This window comes from Rattus norvegicus, chromosome 6 (assembly GCF_021556685.1).
Source record: "Rattus norvegicus strain SHRSP/BbbUtx chromosome 6, alternate assembly SHRSP_T2T, whole genome shotgun sequence".
Classification (NCBI taxonomy): domain Eukaryota; kingdom Metazoa; phylum Chordata; class Mammalia; order Rodentia; family Muridae; genus Rattus; species Rattus norvegicus.
Genome location: NC_141539.1, coordinates 34,313,699 through 34,330,817, shown reverse-complemented (window position 1 = coordinate 34,330,817; position 17,119 = coordinate 34,313,699). Strand labels below are relative to the sequence as shown.

Sequence of the window (17,119 nt, the reverse complement as noted above, 5' to 3'; positions counted from 1 at the left end):
AATGAGCTGAAGCAGGAAATAGGAGGTGGGACACTGGCAGGAAGAGAGGATTCTGGGAGATAGTGAGAGAATAAGAGAGATTCAAGAGAATGCAGATGAGATAGACCGAGGAGACAGCTATAAACCAGCAGGTAGATGAACTCAGGGAGACGCTGAGAAAATAGATGCAGAGAAGCCGTGTAGAAAGAAGTAGGCCGGGCCTCAAGAGAGGAAGCTAACCAAGTGCTAGACACAGAATAGTTTAACTGGGCTAAGTTACGAGCCAGTCAGGGAATGAGCCAAGGCATATGGCCAATGCATTTACTAATAAGTAATCAGTCATCATTCCAGGAGCCGAGGCTGGTGGAGATAAACTTGGAGTTAAATTTCTTTTTTTACATTGTTGTTTCGTTGTTTATTTGCCCAGGTTAGGGGGCTAAAAAAGAGCAAGACCCCCACATAACCTGTGCAAAGAGAGTCCACGGGGCCCGCAGCCAGCACAGTGTCGGGACTTGTCTCCAGAACCAATATGGAGATTCAAGGCCTAACTCTCTGTCCACCTTTCCCTCTCATAGTGCTGTGGTGCTTGATGGTAAAATTTATGCAACTGGAGGCATCGTGAGCAGTGAGGGACCAGCCCTGGGCAACATGGAAGCCTACGAGCCCACAACCAACACATGGACCCTCCTACCCCACATGCCCTGTCCTGTGTTCAGACACGGCTGTGTCGTGATAAAGAAGTATATTCAAAGCGGCTGACATCGGTGGGAAGCCCAAGACGAGTCTATGGGACAAGTCCGGTGAGGTGACTACCACACGCCGTGGTTACCTTTCGACACCAACAAGAGGCCCACAAAACACAATCAAGAAACTCACTGCGCTAACATTTCGAATATTCTCTACATTGAATGTAGGAAAATCATCCTCGCCTTTTGGGTGAAGCGGGGCACAGTGCTCCGGGCAGCCGGAACCTGGAACGCACGGAGCCCAGGCTCGCTGGCCAGCTGAGGCACTTGCTCTGAACAGAGGGCGCTCACTCTGCCCGGTGCAATAGTTTCACATATTTTTCAACTGGGAGAGAAGCTGTTTTTTTCCTTCTTGCAGAGCAAGCTTGATCCCTAAACCACCATAGATCAGTTTATCCTGTGACAATTTGGGGCATCACGCTCTTTTGGAATAAGGTCAAAGTGTCCTTATCACTTTGATTCCTACTTTTGGGTTTTTTTTTTTAATTTTATTTTTCAGTTTTTTTTTCTTTTTAAACCTATCTACACTTTCAAGTGGCCGAGAGAAAAAAGAGGGAAGGGACTGCGCAGCACCAAGGCCTAGGAGAGGGGCTCGTTGCCACCAGACGGGATAGAGGGCCAGCTGCACGTGCAGAGCCAGGGCTCGCAGCCGCAGTGGTCGCTTGGGAAGAGCCGCCTGTCCTTCATGGGTTTTTCTACCATGGTTTTGCTGCAAAAGGACATGGCGGGTACACTAGCTTTCTCTTAACCAGTATGAATTATTTAGATTTCCAAGGCATTTTCTTGATACACAAAAGGCTATTTTTAAGTACCGAGAGAAGGAGGCCACAAGAGGGAGAACGCTGTGGGACTTCCCAAAGCTCTTTGTAGGTAGCGCCAGAGGTAGGGCACTGGCTCTCATTTTTCTATGTGCAGAATAGAGGATCTCTCCTGAGGTGGGCCATGCCCCCCACTTTATTTTTGGAAAAAGTTAACTCCCAGACAGTCCCGGAAGACCATGCCTTGCAGGGGCATTGTCAGAAGGAAGGGTCTATTCTGGAAGAACATGGTTCTGGCTCCTGACACCAGTCCAGCTCCCTCTGTGAGGTAAAGCTGAGGACCCAGGCCCCAGGAAAGGGACTGAGGGAGGGAGGGAGGGAGAAGAAATGTCTACAAAGCACAGGAGACTATTTTTGATATTTATAGCTATATATTGAAGGCACCTGCCACGAGAGCTCTCAGGATGGGGACAGCCTTCTTAGACGAGCCATGACAGCCACGGCCTGAGGGGGCACAAGCAGAAACACTCTTCTTGTTGCCTCGTTGCATAGTAACCTGAGAAAAGGGAAGCCAGGAGAGGTCCCAACGAGGCTCAAAAGAGAAAGGCCTTCCCATTAAGTCCTTAGACCCTCAAACCTCACCCGGTAATCAGTCTCCATTCCAGGGCAGGAAGAAGGCCGCCGCCACCGCGCTGTTTAGTTGAAGTTAGTAACCAAATACACACCATTTTTCTACCTGGAAAGTCGACTTGCCATCACTTCATGATAAGAACCATTGACAGAGAGAAAGAGACACTACGCGCTTTCCATCACTCAGTATTGGACGACACAAAATTCCAGTCCTAACGACGGGCATCAACTTCTAGCATCACAAGTGTGGCTCCCACTTGACAAGATACCGAGCTTCGTTATGCAGTTTTTAATATTATTTATTATTTAAAAAAAGTAATAAGCACAAAACTACATACATTGTATGTCATTTAAAGTATTTATGTCAAACAGGGTGCAAGTGTGAACCCAAGGACTGGAGCACAAATTTCTAACTGCCTGGGGCAGGGCGAATATGAGCATTGGCGTGCATCTGCCTCCAAGGGAGGTGTTAGTGGTCAACAAGACTCCGCAGATGATGCTGAAATTCCGTTTCTCTCCTCATCTATCACACTGGAGCAAAACTGGCTATTTCTGTGAATGATATAAAACAGGGTTCTCTGTAATGGTATTGTACATAGTATATGTTTATTGTTAAGTTGTTATATTATAATAAATATATTTATAGATCTAGACTCAGAAGCCAACACAATGTCTTTGTGTGCCATCACCATTGCCTCAACGACGCCACACTCCTGCTCTTCCTCTTGGTCATCAGAGTGTGTGTCCTCTTACAGGTGGCCCGTGTAGGTTCTGATGATGAGAGAGAAGGGGAAAGGGACAGATGAACAGTGACCTCCAGTGAGGAACAGCTGGATGTCAAAAGCTGACTTAGAGACTCTGAGATACCATGGAATTGACCCAGACTGTCCCCTTAGCTCCTGAACTTGTCTTACCACGGCCATGCATCTGAAAGATCCAGAGCTCGCTTTTACCCCCTTCGCTTCTGCCCAGGGGTGGGGCCCTTTTTTTATTTTCTCAAGACACTTCCTCCAGGAAGAAAATCAAGTGTGATTTCCATGCTAAGAACCAGGCAGGGTGGCCTCCTTGCTTCCTCAGTTGCAGGGTTCTCTCGTCCATCGTCCATCACACAGACCACTTTGCCATGCCCAGGCAAGGCTACTTACTTCGCATGCAATATGGAAATGCCTCTGTCAGGAAGGAAATTTGGGAAGAGAGGGTAGATTTTCCAGCATAGTCATCCACATGAAGCCCCCATGTCCTTAATCCCTAAATCTTACCAAGACCTAGTGTCTCCTTGGAAACAAAAGCTTAGTAAAGGGAACAGGAAGTGAGAGGAGGGGCTCTCCTAATAACTTGGCTGAAACCTTGGGATGAGTAGACCATACTCCTGACAAATCACTAGTTCCCTAGGACCATCCATCCTGCAAGGAAGGACAGAGACTGTCTAGAAGAAGCCAACCATGAAGAGAAAGGTGACATAACCTGTGATTAAAAGCAGTCTGTTAGCTCCATTCTTAACTATTTCATTTGTTTAAATGAAGGAACATGTTCTTGTGGTCCATGAAGGGTCTCTGTGTTTTATACCTAACTCTGTGTGGTGAACAGATTCCATAAAAAGACAGATGAGTTCACAGGATTGGGAGACCCGCCACAAGAACTTTCGAGGCACAACTGCCTGATCTAACAAAGAGGATGAGAAGACGGTGCACATTGTGTTTTAAGAACTTCAAAATAAGAGGGCAATCCACAGAAGTGTCTATTGCCTGTGTGATAAACCGTAAAACAGTATCTTCACTAGAGAAACTAGGTAATGCAACTGGGAAATGTTAGTTGGGTGTTAGACCTAAGAGAGAAATAAATACAAGGTGCTGGCAAGCGGAATCCACAAGTAAAAATGGAAATTCAACACCAGAAGTTGACAATGAATGAGGTCATACCTTGTAGCCACTGAGTAAGTTAGATCCCTAGACCATAAGGGGAAGCTGTGCTGAGAAGGAGCGTGAGATTCTGACGTAGTCCTAAGGGCTCTGCAGAGGGACAGCTGGCAAGGCATCGGGCACCCCGTATCATGAGCTGGAGGAGCACTGAGAAATCACTTCTAGACAGCCATAAAGAAATGACATGAACTCTGGGAAAAGAACACCAACTATTCTGTCACAATGGCGTGGGAGCATGAGTGGCACTTACTTGTCAACACTAAGGATGCGCTGAGCACCATGCTAAGCTCTCAAAGCCCTGGATCCTCAAGATTCAGGTATAAAAGACACACACACACACACAAAGAAAATTCATATTTGTCCAAGATTGTAGCTTAAGATATGCAGCCACGGTGGGAGATGTATATGCCTGTGTATAAGTGTACATAGAAGAACCTCCTTTGCAGGACTGCCTAGAGAGGCGCTAACAACTCCAAGACCAGGGTCCTTCTTCCCCAAGCTACCTCAGAAACCCTTATGTCTATACAAGATAACCAGTGTACAGTCCTGTCATTGTACTCATGGGATTGCGAGCATTTATTATTTCCTCTTTTCAAGAATTTATATAATTATAAGTAATTCTATAATTCTGTAATAAAAAGGTAGATATGCTATGCATATGGGTTTCTTTTCCTTTTTCTTTTTTTGTTTTATTTTTCTGCAGTACTAGGAAATCACATCCAGGGTTAAGCCACTGAACTTATGTCCCCAATCCCTGGACATGGACATGTGTTTAAATCAAAACATTAAAATCATTAATGAGAGACAGAAAGTAATGCTTCCCTGAGTTTTGATCTAAAAAATTCTCTCTCTCTCTCTCTCTCTCTCTCTCTCTCTCTCTCTGTGTGTGTGTGTGTGTGTGTGTGTGTGTGTGTGTGTGTGTGTGTATGCCTGTGTGGTGCTGACCACTGTAAGCAGTAAGGAAATCAGAAAGGATTCAGAATAAAATATCTGAGAAAATTATAAGACAACAGATTGTCAAACATACATTACCAAGATTTCGTGAAGATCTTTACCTCCTTCTCTTCCTCTTCTTCCCCCTCCTCCTCCTCTTTCTCCTCTTCCTCTTCTTCTTCCTCTTCCTCATTTTCTTACTCTCCCTCCAGGATTGGAGACAAGACAATCTTCATACATGCTAAGCAAGTACTCTAGAACCGTATCCCTAGCTCTTCTCTCTCTCTCTCTCTCTCTCTCTCTCTCTCTCTCTCTCTCTCTCTCTCTCTCTCCCTCTCCCTCTCCCTCTCCCTCGCTCCCTCGCTCCCTCGCTCCCTCGCTCCCTCGCTCCCTCGCTCCCTTGCTCCCTCCCTCCTTTTTATTATTTTGCAACAGGTCGTATTAAGTCATCAAGGCTGTCCTTGAACTTAAGGTCCTCCTGCCTCAACCTCCTGAGTGCAGTCATAGGCCTGCACCACTAGGCCAGCATGCGAAGGCCATCAGACCACAGTAACCCGCTCACGTGGCATGACTGCACAAAGTATCTCATTTGCATCCTCAGCTGCGTCAGCTCACAGGGCCGTATCTCCGCACTTAAGAAGGGAGTAATCAGCACATAGGAGCTCAGAGAAAATGAATGGTACGGGAACTTGGTCTTGACACAGTCCTGCAGAGGCTACTCAGGTAAACCCACCGGGCTCTAAGACATCCACAACTCAGTCTGTGACCTGTCGGTATCCAGGGCCAGCTCAGTGGCTTGAGAACCCTTGCTAAGCATATGACTTCCAAAGCAGCCCTTGCTTAGTGCCCTTGACTCCAAGACCAAGTCTCCTTCCTTTCATTCACCTGTATTTAAATTCGAAACTGTTCATGGCAATTCTAGCATTTCATTAAAATACCACATTAAAACATAAAGAAGTTCTAGTTCCCACATGTTTGACGTGAATATTTGTGTTGGCAGACAAAGTCACAGCCAACCCCAGCATAAAACCTGGGGACTGTGGGGATGAAAGCTTTCTCATAATCTAGGTTTTTGTTTCTGAGAACGACTAAGTTCAATCAATGTGGAACTCAGCGCAGCAACATTGATCCGCAATGGAGATTTATTTAACTGTGTGATAGGCAATTGCTTTCTTCTTAAATATAATCCATTAAACGTCTTCAGCGACATATGGTAAGCTTCCAAGCTACCAGACACACTGATCCGATGCTCCCTTTTAAATGCATGGAAGAATTTCAAACTCCTTACCCCAAACAGCCTTTACTTCAGTGACACACCAAGTGCAGTGTTACAGAGCCCTCCTTTTAATTTGTCCTTAAAGGCAGGTCTTTATACACCCCAGCCTTCCCTCAAAACTACTTGTATTCAAGACCAAAGCTGGTCTTGAATTTCTGGTCTCCCTGCCGCCACCACCCACGTGATTGGCACCTGCTACCTGTCGAGCTCTTAACATTTATTAAAATTCTAAAGCAAACAAAAAGTTAATTAATGTTCAAGACTTTCTCAGGGAATCTGACGCTATAAACAAAGTAACTATACCCAGTGATTAGAGATACTAGACTCTCATACTAAAATCGATTTTAACTTTTGCCACAATGAGAACGCTGGAAGAGGCCCTACTATAATGACCACTGAAACATGACACAGGTCACTCATACACGTCCTTTGATGGCGCTCAGAGTTCCTCAGGACCGTGTTCTTCTCTGTGCCTTTGAGACTCCAACCACATACAATTTCAGACCAATGGTTACCGATTTATCATTGCTTGAGGAATTAGGAGCTCAGGGCACTTTATAATTTAGGTCAAATATATTAAATAATACCTTACCGGGCATCTCTTTCATTATCATCGGAATCAGTTACACCTATGAAATTGTAACACCACACTTGGGTATATCCCATTCTGGCCTCTAGGTTTTTTTTACACAGTCAAGGATGAGGGTAATCTTGAACTTCTGACTTTTCTGGTTTACCCCCAAGTCCCAGGGTCACAGGCATGTGCCAACCCAGGTTTTTGTGCATGCTATGCACAGCTACACCCCCAGCCCCAGCCCCAGCCCCTGAATTCCCTCTCTAGGCCATAATGTTCAGTTCTTGGTGCTTTCCAACGTCTCCCAATTTAGCGGTCACAGCTTGAGTTCACGCCCTGGAAAGCATCCCTCCTCCTGAGAGTTACCTCAACCTCTAACACCCAAGGCCTTACACCAGATCCAAAAGACAAACTGCAGTCCTCACTATCTACACGCCAGCCTCTCCTGCAGGTAGAGAGTTTCAGGGCAGGGGGGAAGCTGTGTTTGCATTGATGCCTCACATACCCCATTCTTTCCTGTTTTCATCGGTGTCTACCCTGAACCCACACTTCTACCCTCCACGTCTCCCACCTCACTACATTCTCAGCAGCCAAGCTTGTGTATCTTATAATCAGACTGAGGGAGAGTGGAAAGGGGGTGGGTAGGGCTGGGAAGATGGGATTCGAGTCTGAATCTCCAGCACCCTCCTAAAACAAAACACAGACACTTGTGTTTGACTGTGAAGGCCTGTGAGAAACAGACACAGAATTCTGTACCTCCGAACTCAGTCTCTGGGGCAGCCAGAATCCCAGAAGAAAAACTCTCGATAGACCTGTCCAGACTCAATGTCAGGTGAGTTCCAGGAATGAATTCATCTCCTCACAGCAGCAGTGTCCAGAAGAGAAACTGGGTGTTCTCTATGGGACCACACAAAATGCTGAGCTCTACATGTGAAGAACTGGCCAGACTCGAGGCCCCGGCTCCAGGTCTACGCTCCATTGCTGACCATCACCAGCTCCCTCTGGGGTACATGTGACTGTGCTTCAAAGCGCCCATAAGCCTTGAAGCCTGTGGACACTGTAAATCCAAACCGGCGTCTGGGAGCTAAGACAAGGGGTACCAATACCTGTACCCCTCCTGGAGGCTCTAGGAAGAATCTAGTTTTCCTGTGTCCATGTAGTAAGACGCACCGTGATTATGTCAGACTCCCACAAGAACCCCCAATAACCTCCCCAGCTCGTGCTAATTGTGTCTTCAGTGTCCCTTTGCCATGTACGGTGACTTACAGGGAGGAACTTCAGCTTAGCAAAGGGATAGAACGTAAAAGCTACTGAAACGTGACTTTGACGGTGCAGGCACAGAAACCAGCCTGGTCTGAGCACAACCAGGTTGACTGGGTGCTTAGAAAAGAAAAACGAAACGAAACGAAACAAAACAAAACCCTTCCCACAAGACTCTAACCCAGCCGGGCCCCTCACAGACGATATTCAAAATACCCACGACACAGTTCAAGATCACTAAGAACATCTAAGAACTCGGAACACATCAAGCAACTCTCAGGAGAAAATGGACAAACACCAACCATGAGGCTGCACAGATGCTGAAATGATTCTAAGAAATAAAGATAAAACCCCCACGATTGAAGAATAGGAAGAAAAAAAACCATCTTTATTCAAATTTATGCTCTGAGGGGGGCAAAGAGGTGGTTCAGTGGTTAAAGCTGGTGCCCTTGTTGAGTGCCCTGAGGACTGAAAAGTTCAGGTCCTAGCAAGTGGGTAAGAGGCTGACATTCTGCAGACGCCTTCGGTAGGTCCACCACCCCTGACCAGCCTTTGGGCACCGTCAGACATGGGGTTACGAGGAGCTGGGGCGCAGGGTCTTGAGTGGCTGTGAATATGACCCAGGAAACTGTCTCAGAGGACAGCTCGTTTATTGAGATAGTGGGGCTGGCTTATATAGCTCAAGTCAGTGAGACATCAATTAGACTAGCAGATTGTCCATCACAGGATTTCTGAGAAGCCAGTTCTCTGGCAGGAAAACAGAGGCCTAACTGGCTTTATCCTGACATAGCCTTTGTCCTATGTAGTTGAGTAGGCCCAAGCCTGATTTGGGTAAGGAGCGGCCCCCCTCTTGCTATGCTCTCTGAGACACATCCTGAGTATGGGCAATGCTCTACTGTCCCTTATCTAGCTTGGGAGCCCACAACCTGTAACCCCAACACCAAGCAGGCAGAGACAGGAGATCATCAGGGATTTCGGGCTTCCAGCCTAATGGAGACGATGCAAGCCCTGTATTCCGGGAGCAACCCTATACCAGGGGAGTAAGCAGAAAATGGTGGAGGACCTCTGACCTGGTCTTTTGTGTGCACACCCGTATAGACACATGTGGATATACTTAGACACACGTAGATAAACAATCTCTTTAAAATGAACATAGCGGGAACTTGCAGGGTTAATACTGAAAACTCTTTGAGACCCCCAATAGAAGAGGAGAAAGACTTCGGTACCTACAGAGAATTGGAAGAAATGATGACTAAAAAAATCCCAAACCCAACAGCGTACCTAAACTTACAGATCAAAAGATCGGTAAGTCCCAAACTGAGTAACATCAGAGGAATCCATGCCCAGTATGCTTGAAAGTCAAGGGAAAGAAAACAAAGTCTTTAAAAGCAGCTGGAGAAAACAATGTATTACATATAAAACACAATTCAAATCACAACTTGAAAAAAAAAGAAAATCATGATTGAAATCAACACTGAAAGAACATTTCAAAGCCAGGCCGCCTAGTGACACACACACATGCAATTCAAGTACTTGGGAGGGGTCCAGCTCAGTTCAAGGGCAAACCTGGCAAGCTCAAGGCCAGTCTAGGCTAGCCATGTGCCTGTCTCCAAAGAGCCAGGCAAACAAGGGACTCTTCAAAGTGGCCTCAGGAGACCATTAAGGGATCAGGAGTTACACACGTCTCGAGCTGCCACCATCACAGGGAATATAAAGTTTGGAACCAGAGCAGACTCCAAGAGCCATCAGCATCCCATAGTGAATGTTGCAGCTGTAACTGTCACAGATAATTCTTTTCCCTAGTAAAGTCTTAGTGATCGATAATGTAGGACCCGCTGTGACGGTCAGTTCCAACTGTCAGCTTGATTGCATTAAGAAATTCCTATGGCGTTAATGGGGCACATCACTGGGCATGCCTGTTGATGGTATTTGCAGAGAGATTTAACTGAGGCCCATTCTGAATTCTGTGTGCGGCATCCCATGGGCTAGAGTTCCACACTGAATGAAAAGGGGGAAAGGAAGAGGATATCGCAGCACTGCGAGCTAAGATACCCCTCCCCGCCCCTTGCTTTGTGTTGGGTATTCGGTTATAGCAAGGAGAAAAGGAACTAATAATATATGTAGTGCCCTCCTGCCTGACCCATGGCCCACAGACAAAGCCAAAGACAGGGCTGTAAAATTAAAACATGATATGTTTCTTCCGCAACAATGCTGTGCAATGCTCAAGTAGAACGTTGTAGGTGGATCTGGTAATGATACCCAGAGGCTGCACACATCTGCTGTGCTAACTTTTCTGTATCAACCACTTTCCTTTCACAAACACCCTGCAAAAGTCACCTTTGTCATCTCCTCCTCTCTCCCTTCACGAGCCCTGCACAATCCCAGCTTCCTTGGGCTACTCTGAGTCTGTATTTCTCAAACTGCAATTCCCAGGACTCCAAACAAAGTTCCATTATGGTCTCTGAACTTCATCAATGTGGTGTACTCCTTATCGGAAGCCATGGGGTCTGTAAGGCCCCGAAGTAACATTTGAAACTCCTGAAAGAACAGAACTGTCAACCCCAAATTCTCCATTCATTGAACACATCCTCAGAAACAAAGAGACTCTCGGATGAAGGAAAACGAAGAAATTGCCCTTACCAGACTTGCTTCAAAGAAATCCTGAAGACATTCTTTAAATTGCATTTACTTGTTGATGCCTTCATTTTTCTGTGTGTGTGTTTGCTCATACAGACAGACCACACACACACACACACACACACACACACACACACACACACACCATGGTGCACATGAGGAGGTCATATGACGACTCGTGGGACTCAGCTCTCGCCTTCCATCGTGTAGGTTCCAGGGACGAAGCTCAGGTCATCAGCCTTGGTGACAAGTGCCTCTCCCTGTTGTTCCATCCCACTGGCCCTAACGGACATTCTTTAGAATAAATAAGGAAATGTGGAACTACAGAACTGAGGGGGTAACAATAAATGTCTACTTAGATGTAGCAAATTATTTTTACCCTAAAGTTCCTAAAAGTATTTGTGACACTTGAAAGAAAAACATTGTCTGAGGCAGTTTTCAATGCACGCAAATACAATTCACATGACAACTCTTGCATATGGATTAAAGATTTCTATATTTTGTACAAAATGGAAAAATGTTCATTTTAGGTAGGTAGTGAAAAACTATGTAAAGTGTCAAAGAAACCCCCTACAAGTTGTTCAGAGACAGCCAGAAACCCAAGAAATTAACATGTAATAGCAAAGCTATTTAAATAACCCAAAAGAATCAAACAGAATAAGAAAGGAGACGAAGAGAAAGCAAAAGCAGAGTAAAAACCGTAGAATAAAATCCAAATATACGCTCAATCACCAGCTGTAAAGCCCAGGTTGTACCCATCAGCATGGCTGTGAAGCCCATTCCTTCCCTATTCCGCCCCCACCCTCTGAAAATCCAGGAAAGAAGGCAACGCGTATCGGTGTCGGTGAGGTTGTGGGGAAGTTAAACCTCTGTGCACCTTCTGTGGGAACAAAACTGGCTCAGCCGCCGAGGAAAACGGTATGGTAATTCCTCACAAAATTAAAAATGGAACTCCCATATGATCCAGCTATTCCACTTTTGGACACATCTATAAAAGAAAAAGAAAGCGGGGACTTCAAAGGATATTCATAGCGTTATCTGAAATAGCCAAAGACAGAGGCAACCACACGGCCATTGAAGGATGGGTGGATAAACAGAATGTAGCGTATTCCATATAATTGGAATACTCTTAGGCTTTAAAGGGAAGGAAATCCCAAGGGCTGCTACATCGGGGATAAACCTTGAGGACAAAATGCTGAGAGAAATGGGGAGGACAAACTCTTCCTTAGACAAGAGGCCAAGAAGAGCCAAATTTAGGTTTGACTCCAGTATTCAGGAGGTTTGGAAAGGAAAACATGAGTTGAAAGCCAACATGGGCTACATAGTGGATTCTAGACTTGCCAGAGCTATACAGCAAAACAATGAAAAAATGATAGATAAAATGAAAGATCGGTCACATCGACAGAGACAGACATAGGTGGGCGCGCTGTGTTTATTTGGTTACTTGTTCAGTCTCTTGGGTAGTACTCATAGTTTAGCTACTTCATATGACTCTTGGGATTTAAAAAATTCAGCATGTAGCCCTAGAGTAATGACAGCCATGTATTTTCCTCACTGAAGAAAGAAATTACGTATGATGGGTGAAATTTATATGGGAGGTCACGATTTTGGGCCAAACGTCTGCAAACCACTTACATAAAGTACTGGGTAATTAAACAGAATGACAAAGTAAGCAAGTTCAGAATTAAAAACAAGCAAATGAACACGCTTGAAAAGAAGCAAAACTCCCAGAGATTGCCAGCAACCAGTCAGAAAGGGCTCCGCCGAGTCTCAGAGCAAGCACAATCGCTAAGGTCTCCGCTCCGACCCCAAGGAGCCCGACACCAAGCAAGCTGTTTAGTTCCATTCCAGCCTTCTGTAGCCCTTTGCCACGTACAGAACTAGCTCTTCTGCTCAGGGCCTGGGAACACCCATGACTCAACAGAATGAGATGTTATAAGGTTCTGGAATCACTAATTAAAAAAAAAAAAGAACAAATCAGCCAATTAGATCTTTAAAATGAATTTGTTACAATTTTGACTTTTGACCCACGTGTGGAAAGATGAAAGGTGGAAAAAAGTAAAATGGTAGGAAAAAGCAAAGTTGTTCCTTAAAAACAGGTCGCGGTAAGGAGGCGAGGGATGGGCAACGCAGACTCCTGGCCTCGGCGGTTACCAGCAGCAGAGTAAGACAGTGACGAACAACTCCATGTGCTAAGAACACATAACATGTCAGAGTGTGATGCAGCCAACAGCAGAGCTTCAAGATACAGGAAGCAAAATGCAATAGAAGCAAAAGGAGAGGTGGGCAAACCCACAATTACACTCTACACTCAACGGGTTCAACACACCGCTCCCAGTAACTGATAGGAGTAGACAGAAAAGTCAGCCAGGATACTGAAGCCCCAAGTAACACAGTAATTAACGTGACACTCAGAAGACCACCCACCACATTGTTTTTTCAGGGGCACAGAAGGCATTTGCCAAGAAAACACCATTCTTCTGGCCACAAATCAGAATAAATTAAAATAATTAGAATCACATAGAGCGTATCTTTGGCCATATCAAGAACTAAATGAGAAATCAGTAACAGAAAACATGGGAAATGCCAAATACTTCAAAGTTAAACACACACCTAAATAATTTAGGAGCCAATGAAGTTTCAAGGGAAAGCAGAAACATTTTGAACTAAAGGAATGCAAATGAAAATTAAAATGTCAAGCTATGTAAGAGCAGCTAAAGCAATCTGAATGTTTAACCTGTTTACAGTAGAAAGGAGGGTGGGCTTCCAGTAAATGAGCCAATCGTTCAGCTCAAACTAGGTAGAAAAGAAGGGCAGAAATCAGAAAAAAAAAAAAAAGCGAAACTATTTTATGAAAAAGATTAATATAAAGACATTGACCAGAGCTGGGGAGATGGTTTAGCCAATTCTTACTGTATAACATGAAGACCTGAGTTGGGTGCCCAGTACCTGTGTAAGAAGTGAGGTGTAGTGGTAAGTTTTGGATCCTCACATTGGGGAGAGAAAGAAGGGCAGATCCTTCAGGCTTGATAACTTGCAAGCTTAGGGTCTAAGGAGAGACCCTGTTTCCAAAAAAAAAAAAAAAAAAGGTGGATGGCTCTAAGAATGATACGCAGTGTTGACCTCTGGCTTCTAAATTGACATACACACTCATTCCACACATGTACGTGTATCTACAGCATGCACACTCACATACTGATCAGGAAACAAAACATGAAGACAATGATTGCCAGTGTCTGGGATTAGAGGCACCAAGTGCTCTTGCAAAGAACCCAGGTCAGGGCCCAGCACCCACACCTGCCTGTAACTCCAGCTCCAGAGGTTCTGATCTCTCTAGCCCCCAGAAACACTGCATGCTCATGATGTACATGAACTCATGCAGACGTGCACATGTAAACTACATTAAAAACCTTCTAACGAGTACCTGAACAAAGAGAGGACATCACCACCACAGGATGGAAGAGAGATTAACACGAACAGAGATCGGCAGGAGTAGACTCACCTGACAGGATTACCACTGCCAAACGGCACCATTTTAGCACAGCAATACTGATGACTTGAACCATGCTGGGGGTTGGAGAGATTATTCTACGGTAAAGAGTACTCACTGCTCCTGCAGAGGATAGAAGACCAGTTCCACACGGAGCGGGTAGGGCTCACAGCCCCTGTGACTAGCTCCAGGGAACCCACCACCTTCTTCTGGCTTTCATAGGCACATAGCCACACAGAGACACACAGACACGCTACAAATAAAAAAGTAAACATGCCTCGTATGTTTCATGTGTTTAAATCTATGAATTCATTCATAATGACTAGGAAACCTGATTCGTGACCTTTGGTTGACAGGAGGATAATAAAACTGGTTGGGGGCACAATGAGCGACTCAGACTGATGAGTCTGACTTCCTATTCAACATGGTGCTCTTCTGGGACTCGGGTATTGGCAAGAGCCACCTCCTGTTATCCGTTACCCATGACTATTTGAACCTAGAGAGCAAAAGCATCACTGGGGGTGGAGTCAGCCACATGAAGCATTTGGGTGGATGGCAAGACCATCGGGGACAGTCAGCTAGGAGCACTACCACACCATCACATTCGTGTACTACCCTGGCATGGTGGGTGCACACGATATACAAGATTGTAGAGCACGGAGTGAAGGAGCTCGGGGGACAATACAGACAGCAACTGTCGTCATGCCTTGGGCAACAAGAGTCACCTGCACTACATGTGCCTTTGTAGAAGTGAGCAACCTGTCCTTCATTGAGATGTCAGCCTTGGACTCCACCAACACAGACCAAGCATTCAAGGACATCGTCACAGAGACCAGCCATGTGTGTCACTGAAGTAGATCATTGACCAGATGGCCCAATATGAGTTTCCTGGCAACAATATGGTGAACATCAACGTGCCACCTACTGTCCACAGACATCCAAAACATTTCATTGCTGCTAGAACCTGCAATCACCCTGCACCTCTGCCCAGAGTGCATGCACATCCTCTGTCCTGGGTCTTAACCAGGCCTTCCCAGTCCCTCTGCTGTCTCTCTCACAGGCTGCTCCGTCCTAGCGAATGCTACCTCTCAGTCAGCTAGCACAGGAAGAGGAGGCGAGTGGCATCTCTTGTCCTGCCTGCTCAAGGGAAGCTAGAACACCCTGCTTATGTACCTGCTCTTGAGCCTTATGGGCATCTTATTAGGTAGGGGAAGAGGTTGGTAGGATGGACAAGATCAGCCAGAGATAATGAACAGAAGGAGCCAGCATCTCCTGGTTCCCATAGCAGTTTCCAGAGAGTGAGTAACCCCTTCCCTCTCTGGCCTGCATCGCTAGCCTGAACCCTGTCTTTGCTGACACCCAAAGAACCAGCCATTAGGGGTTGCACAGGTGGACAGTCTGGGCTATGGCTCACGCCACCTGCACCAGCATAACCAGCACCAGCATGGCCTCCAGCATTCCCTCGCCTGCTCACTCCAGCTCCTACCTGTAGGTTTATGCTAGGAGAAGGCCCCTTCCTGACTCTCTCCCTCTTCCTCTCATGCCACAGTGCTCTCTCTCTGTCTACCTCACACCCCATCCCTGATTGTCTGGTCAGGAATCTATCTGTTCCCAAGCAAAGCAGCATCTGTGTGTGTTACATATACGACTGCTCTTGTAGCCTTTCATATTTGTTATTGTGGACAAACATGGATTCTTTATATATGTTGTAAGATTTGTGAAGGAAGAGAGAGGATGAGGAGGAGGGAGAGGATGAGGAGGGGCTGCAACAGCAGCAGCAGAAATATGGAAACATGGTTGGAACCAAAGCAGAGAGAATCATTAATCCCCTGTCCTATATACTTGTACCTGTGGTGGTGACAAAGAAGATACTTCTCTTTGTATTTTCCACTGATAAATAGGTAAGCAGTGATTAAATAAGAACTCATTTTGCAAACCAATCAATTATGGTATTTAGAGTGTCAGTCACTTCCAACATCACAAAAAAGAGCCAGGCAATGTGGGTCCCTAACAAAAGAACATACCGCCACTTGTGAGGCAAACTTGCAAAAAATAATAAAATCAAGCATACTGGAATCTGATTATACCTCTAGGTCATTGTTACCCAACAGAAATACAATGCAAATAAAACATTATAAAGCATTAGGAAAAAGGCAGGAAGTTGTATTAACAAATTTGTGGTTTATGTGGTGTGAGCAATGGAGGTCAGAGGCTGGCACGGTTGTCTTCCCTATTCCCTCCCAACTTATTTTTTGAATCAGGGTCACTGTACCCGGAACTCATTGATTTGGTTAAATAAATTAGCTGGCCAGCAAGCCCCAGAAATCCTTCTGTCTCTGTCTCTGGTCCTAGAAACACAGGGTTATGCCCTCAAACTCAACATCTTTTTTGCTTGCAATGTGAACTCTGACCTTCACGTTTGCATAGCAAATACTTTACTGAATCATCACCACAGCCTATTTTTAATAAACTTAACCAAATATACAATTAAGATTATATTCAAGGAGAAAGAGGAACAGAGTAAGCAGAGGCATGCTGAAGGGTGGTCCAAGATGTATCACGTTGTTTCTCTGATTGCACCTCATATAGTCCATGATTAATCTGTGCATTTGCTTTAAATAAACATGTTCTCGTAGCTGTTGTCTTATGAAAAGATATAAACTCAGTAAGGAAATGCATGGAACTACCTGAGACTAATCGGTATTGATCTCTTAAACTTCACAATACTCTTTCCTGTCTGAAAACATTAACACCCAGTCTCTGCCACCACAGGTGGGTTTCTAAAACACCTTTCCTAAAGACAGACACTTCTAGTCTCTTTTGGAATTCTGACCAACTACCCACTGCCCTCCTTTCCATCCTCAGCCTCCAACCTCTTCCTGTGACCCTATAGTATAGTGGGAGATAATTGGGCACT

General features: G+C 45.3%; 1 protein-coding gene and 1 long non-coding RNA gene across 10 annotated transcripts in view; one reads left to right on the top strand and one right to left on the bottom strand.

Moving 5' to 3' along the window:
- Positions 1-4,366, top strand: part of Klhl29 (kelch-like family member 29) — a 304,127-nt gene extending 299,761 nt beyond the window's left edge. For 4 of the 5 annotated variants that reach the window (XM_087552532.1, XM_087552530.1, XM_087552531.1 and 1 more), the window contains one exon: positions 555-2,766. In XM_087552532.1, coding sequence (XP_087408658.1) covers positions 555-738 — 184 coding nt within the window. In that variant the 3' untranslated portion in view covers positions 739-2,766. Of the gene's footprint in view, positions 1-554 lie in introns of all 5 variants that reach the window. The other variant, NM_001106713.3, reaches the window with a different exon arrangement.
- On the bottom strand, positions 2,458-5,408 carry LOC134479334 (uncharacterized). Of its 5 annotated transcripts, XR_015622890.1 has the most exons (5): positions 5,088-5,359; positions 4,033-4,223; positions 3,028-3,282; positions 2,803-2,884; positions 2,458-2,665 (listed from the first exon to the last, which is right to left on the bottom strand). It is a non-coding gene; the product is annotated as an uncharacterized LOC134479334 (long non-coding RNA). The 5 variants fall into 5 exon arrangements; XR_015622892.1 differs by lacking the exon at positions 4,033-4,223 and having other exon boundaries at positions 5,088-5,408; XR_015622893.1 differs by lacking the exon at positions 4,033-4,223 and having other exon boundaries at positions 5,060-5,380.
- Positions 5,409-17,119: the final 11,711 nt, after the last annotated feature.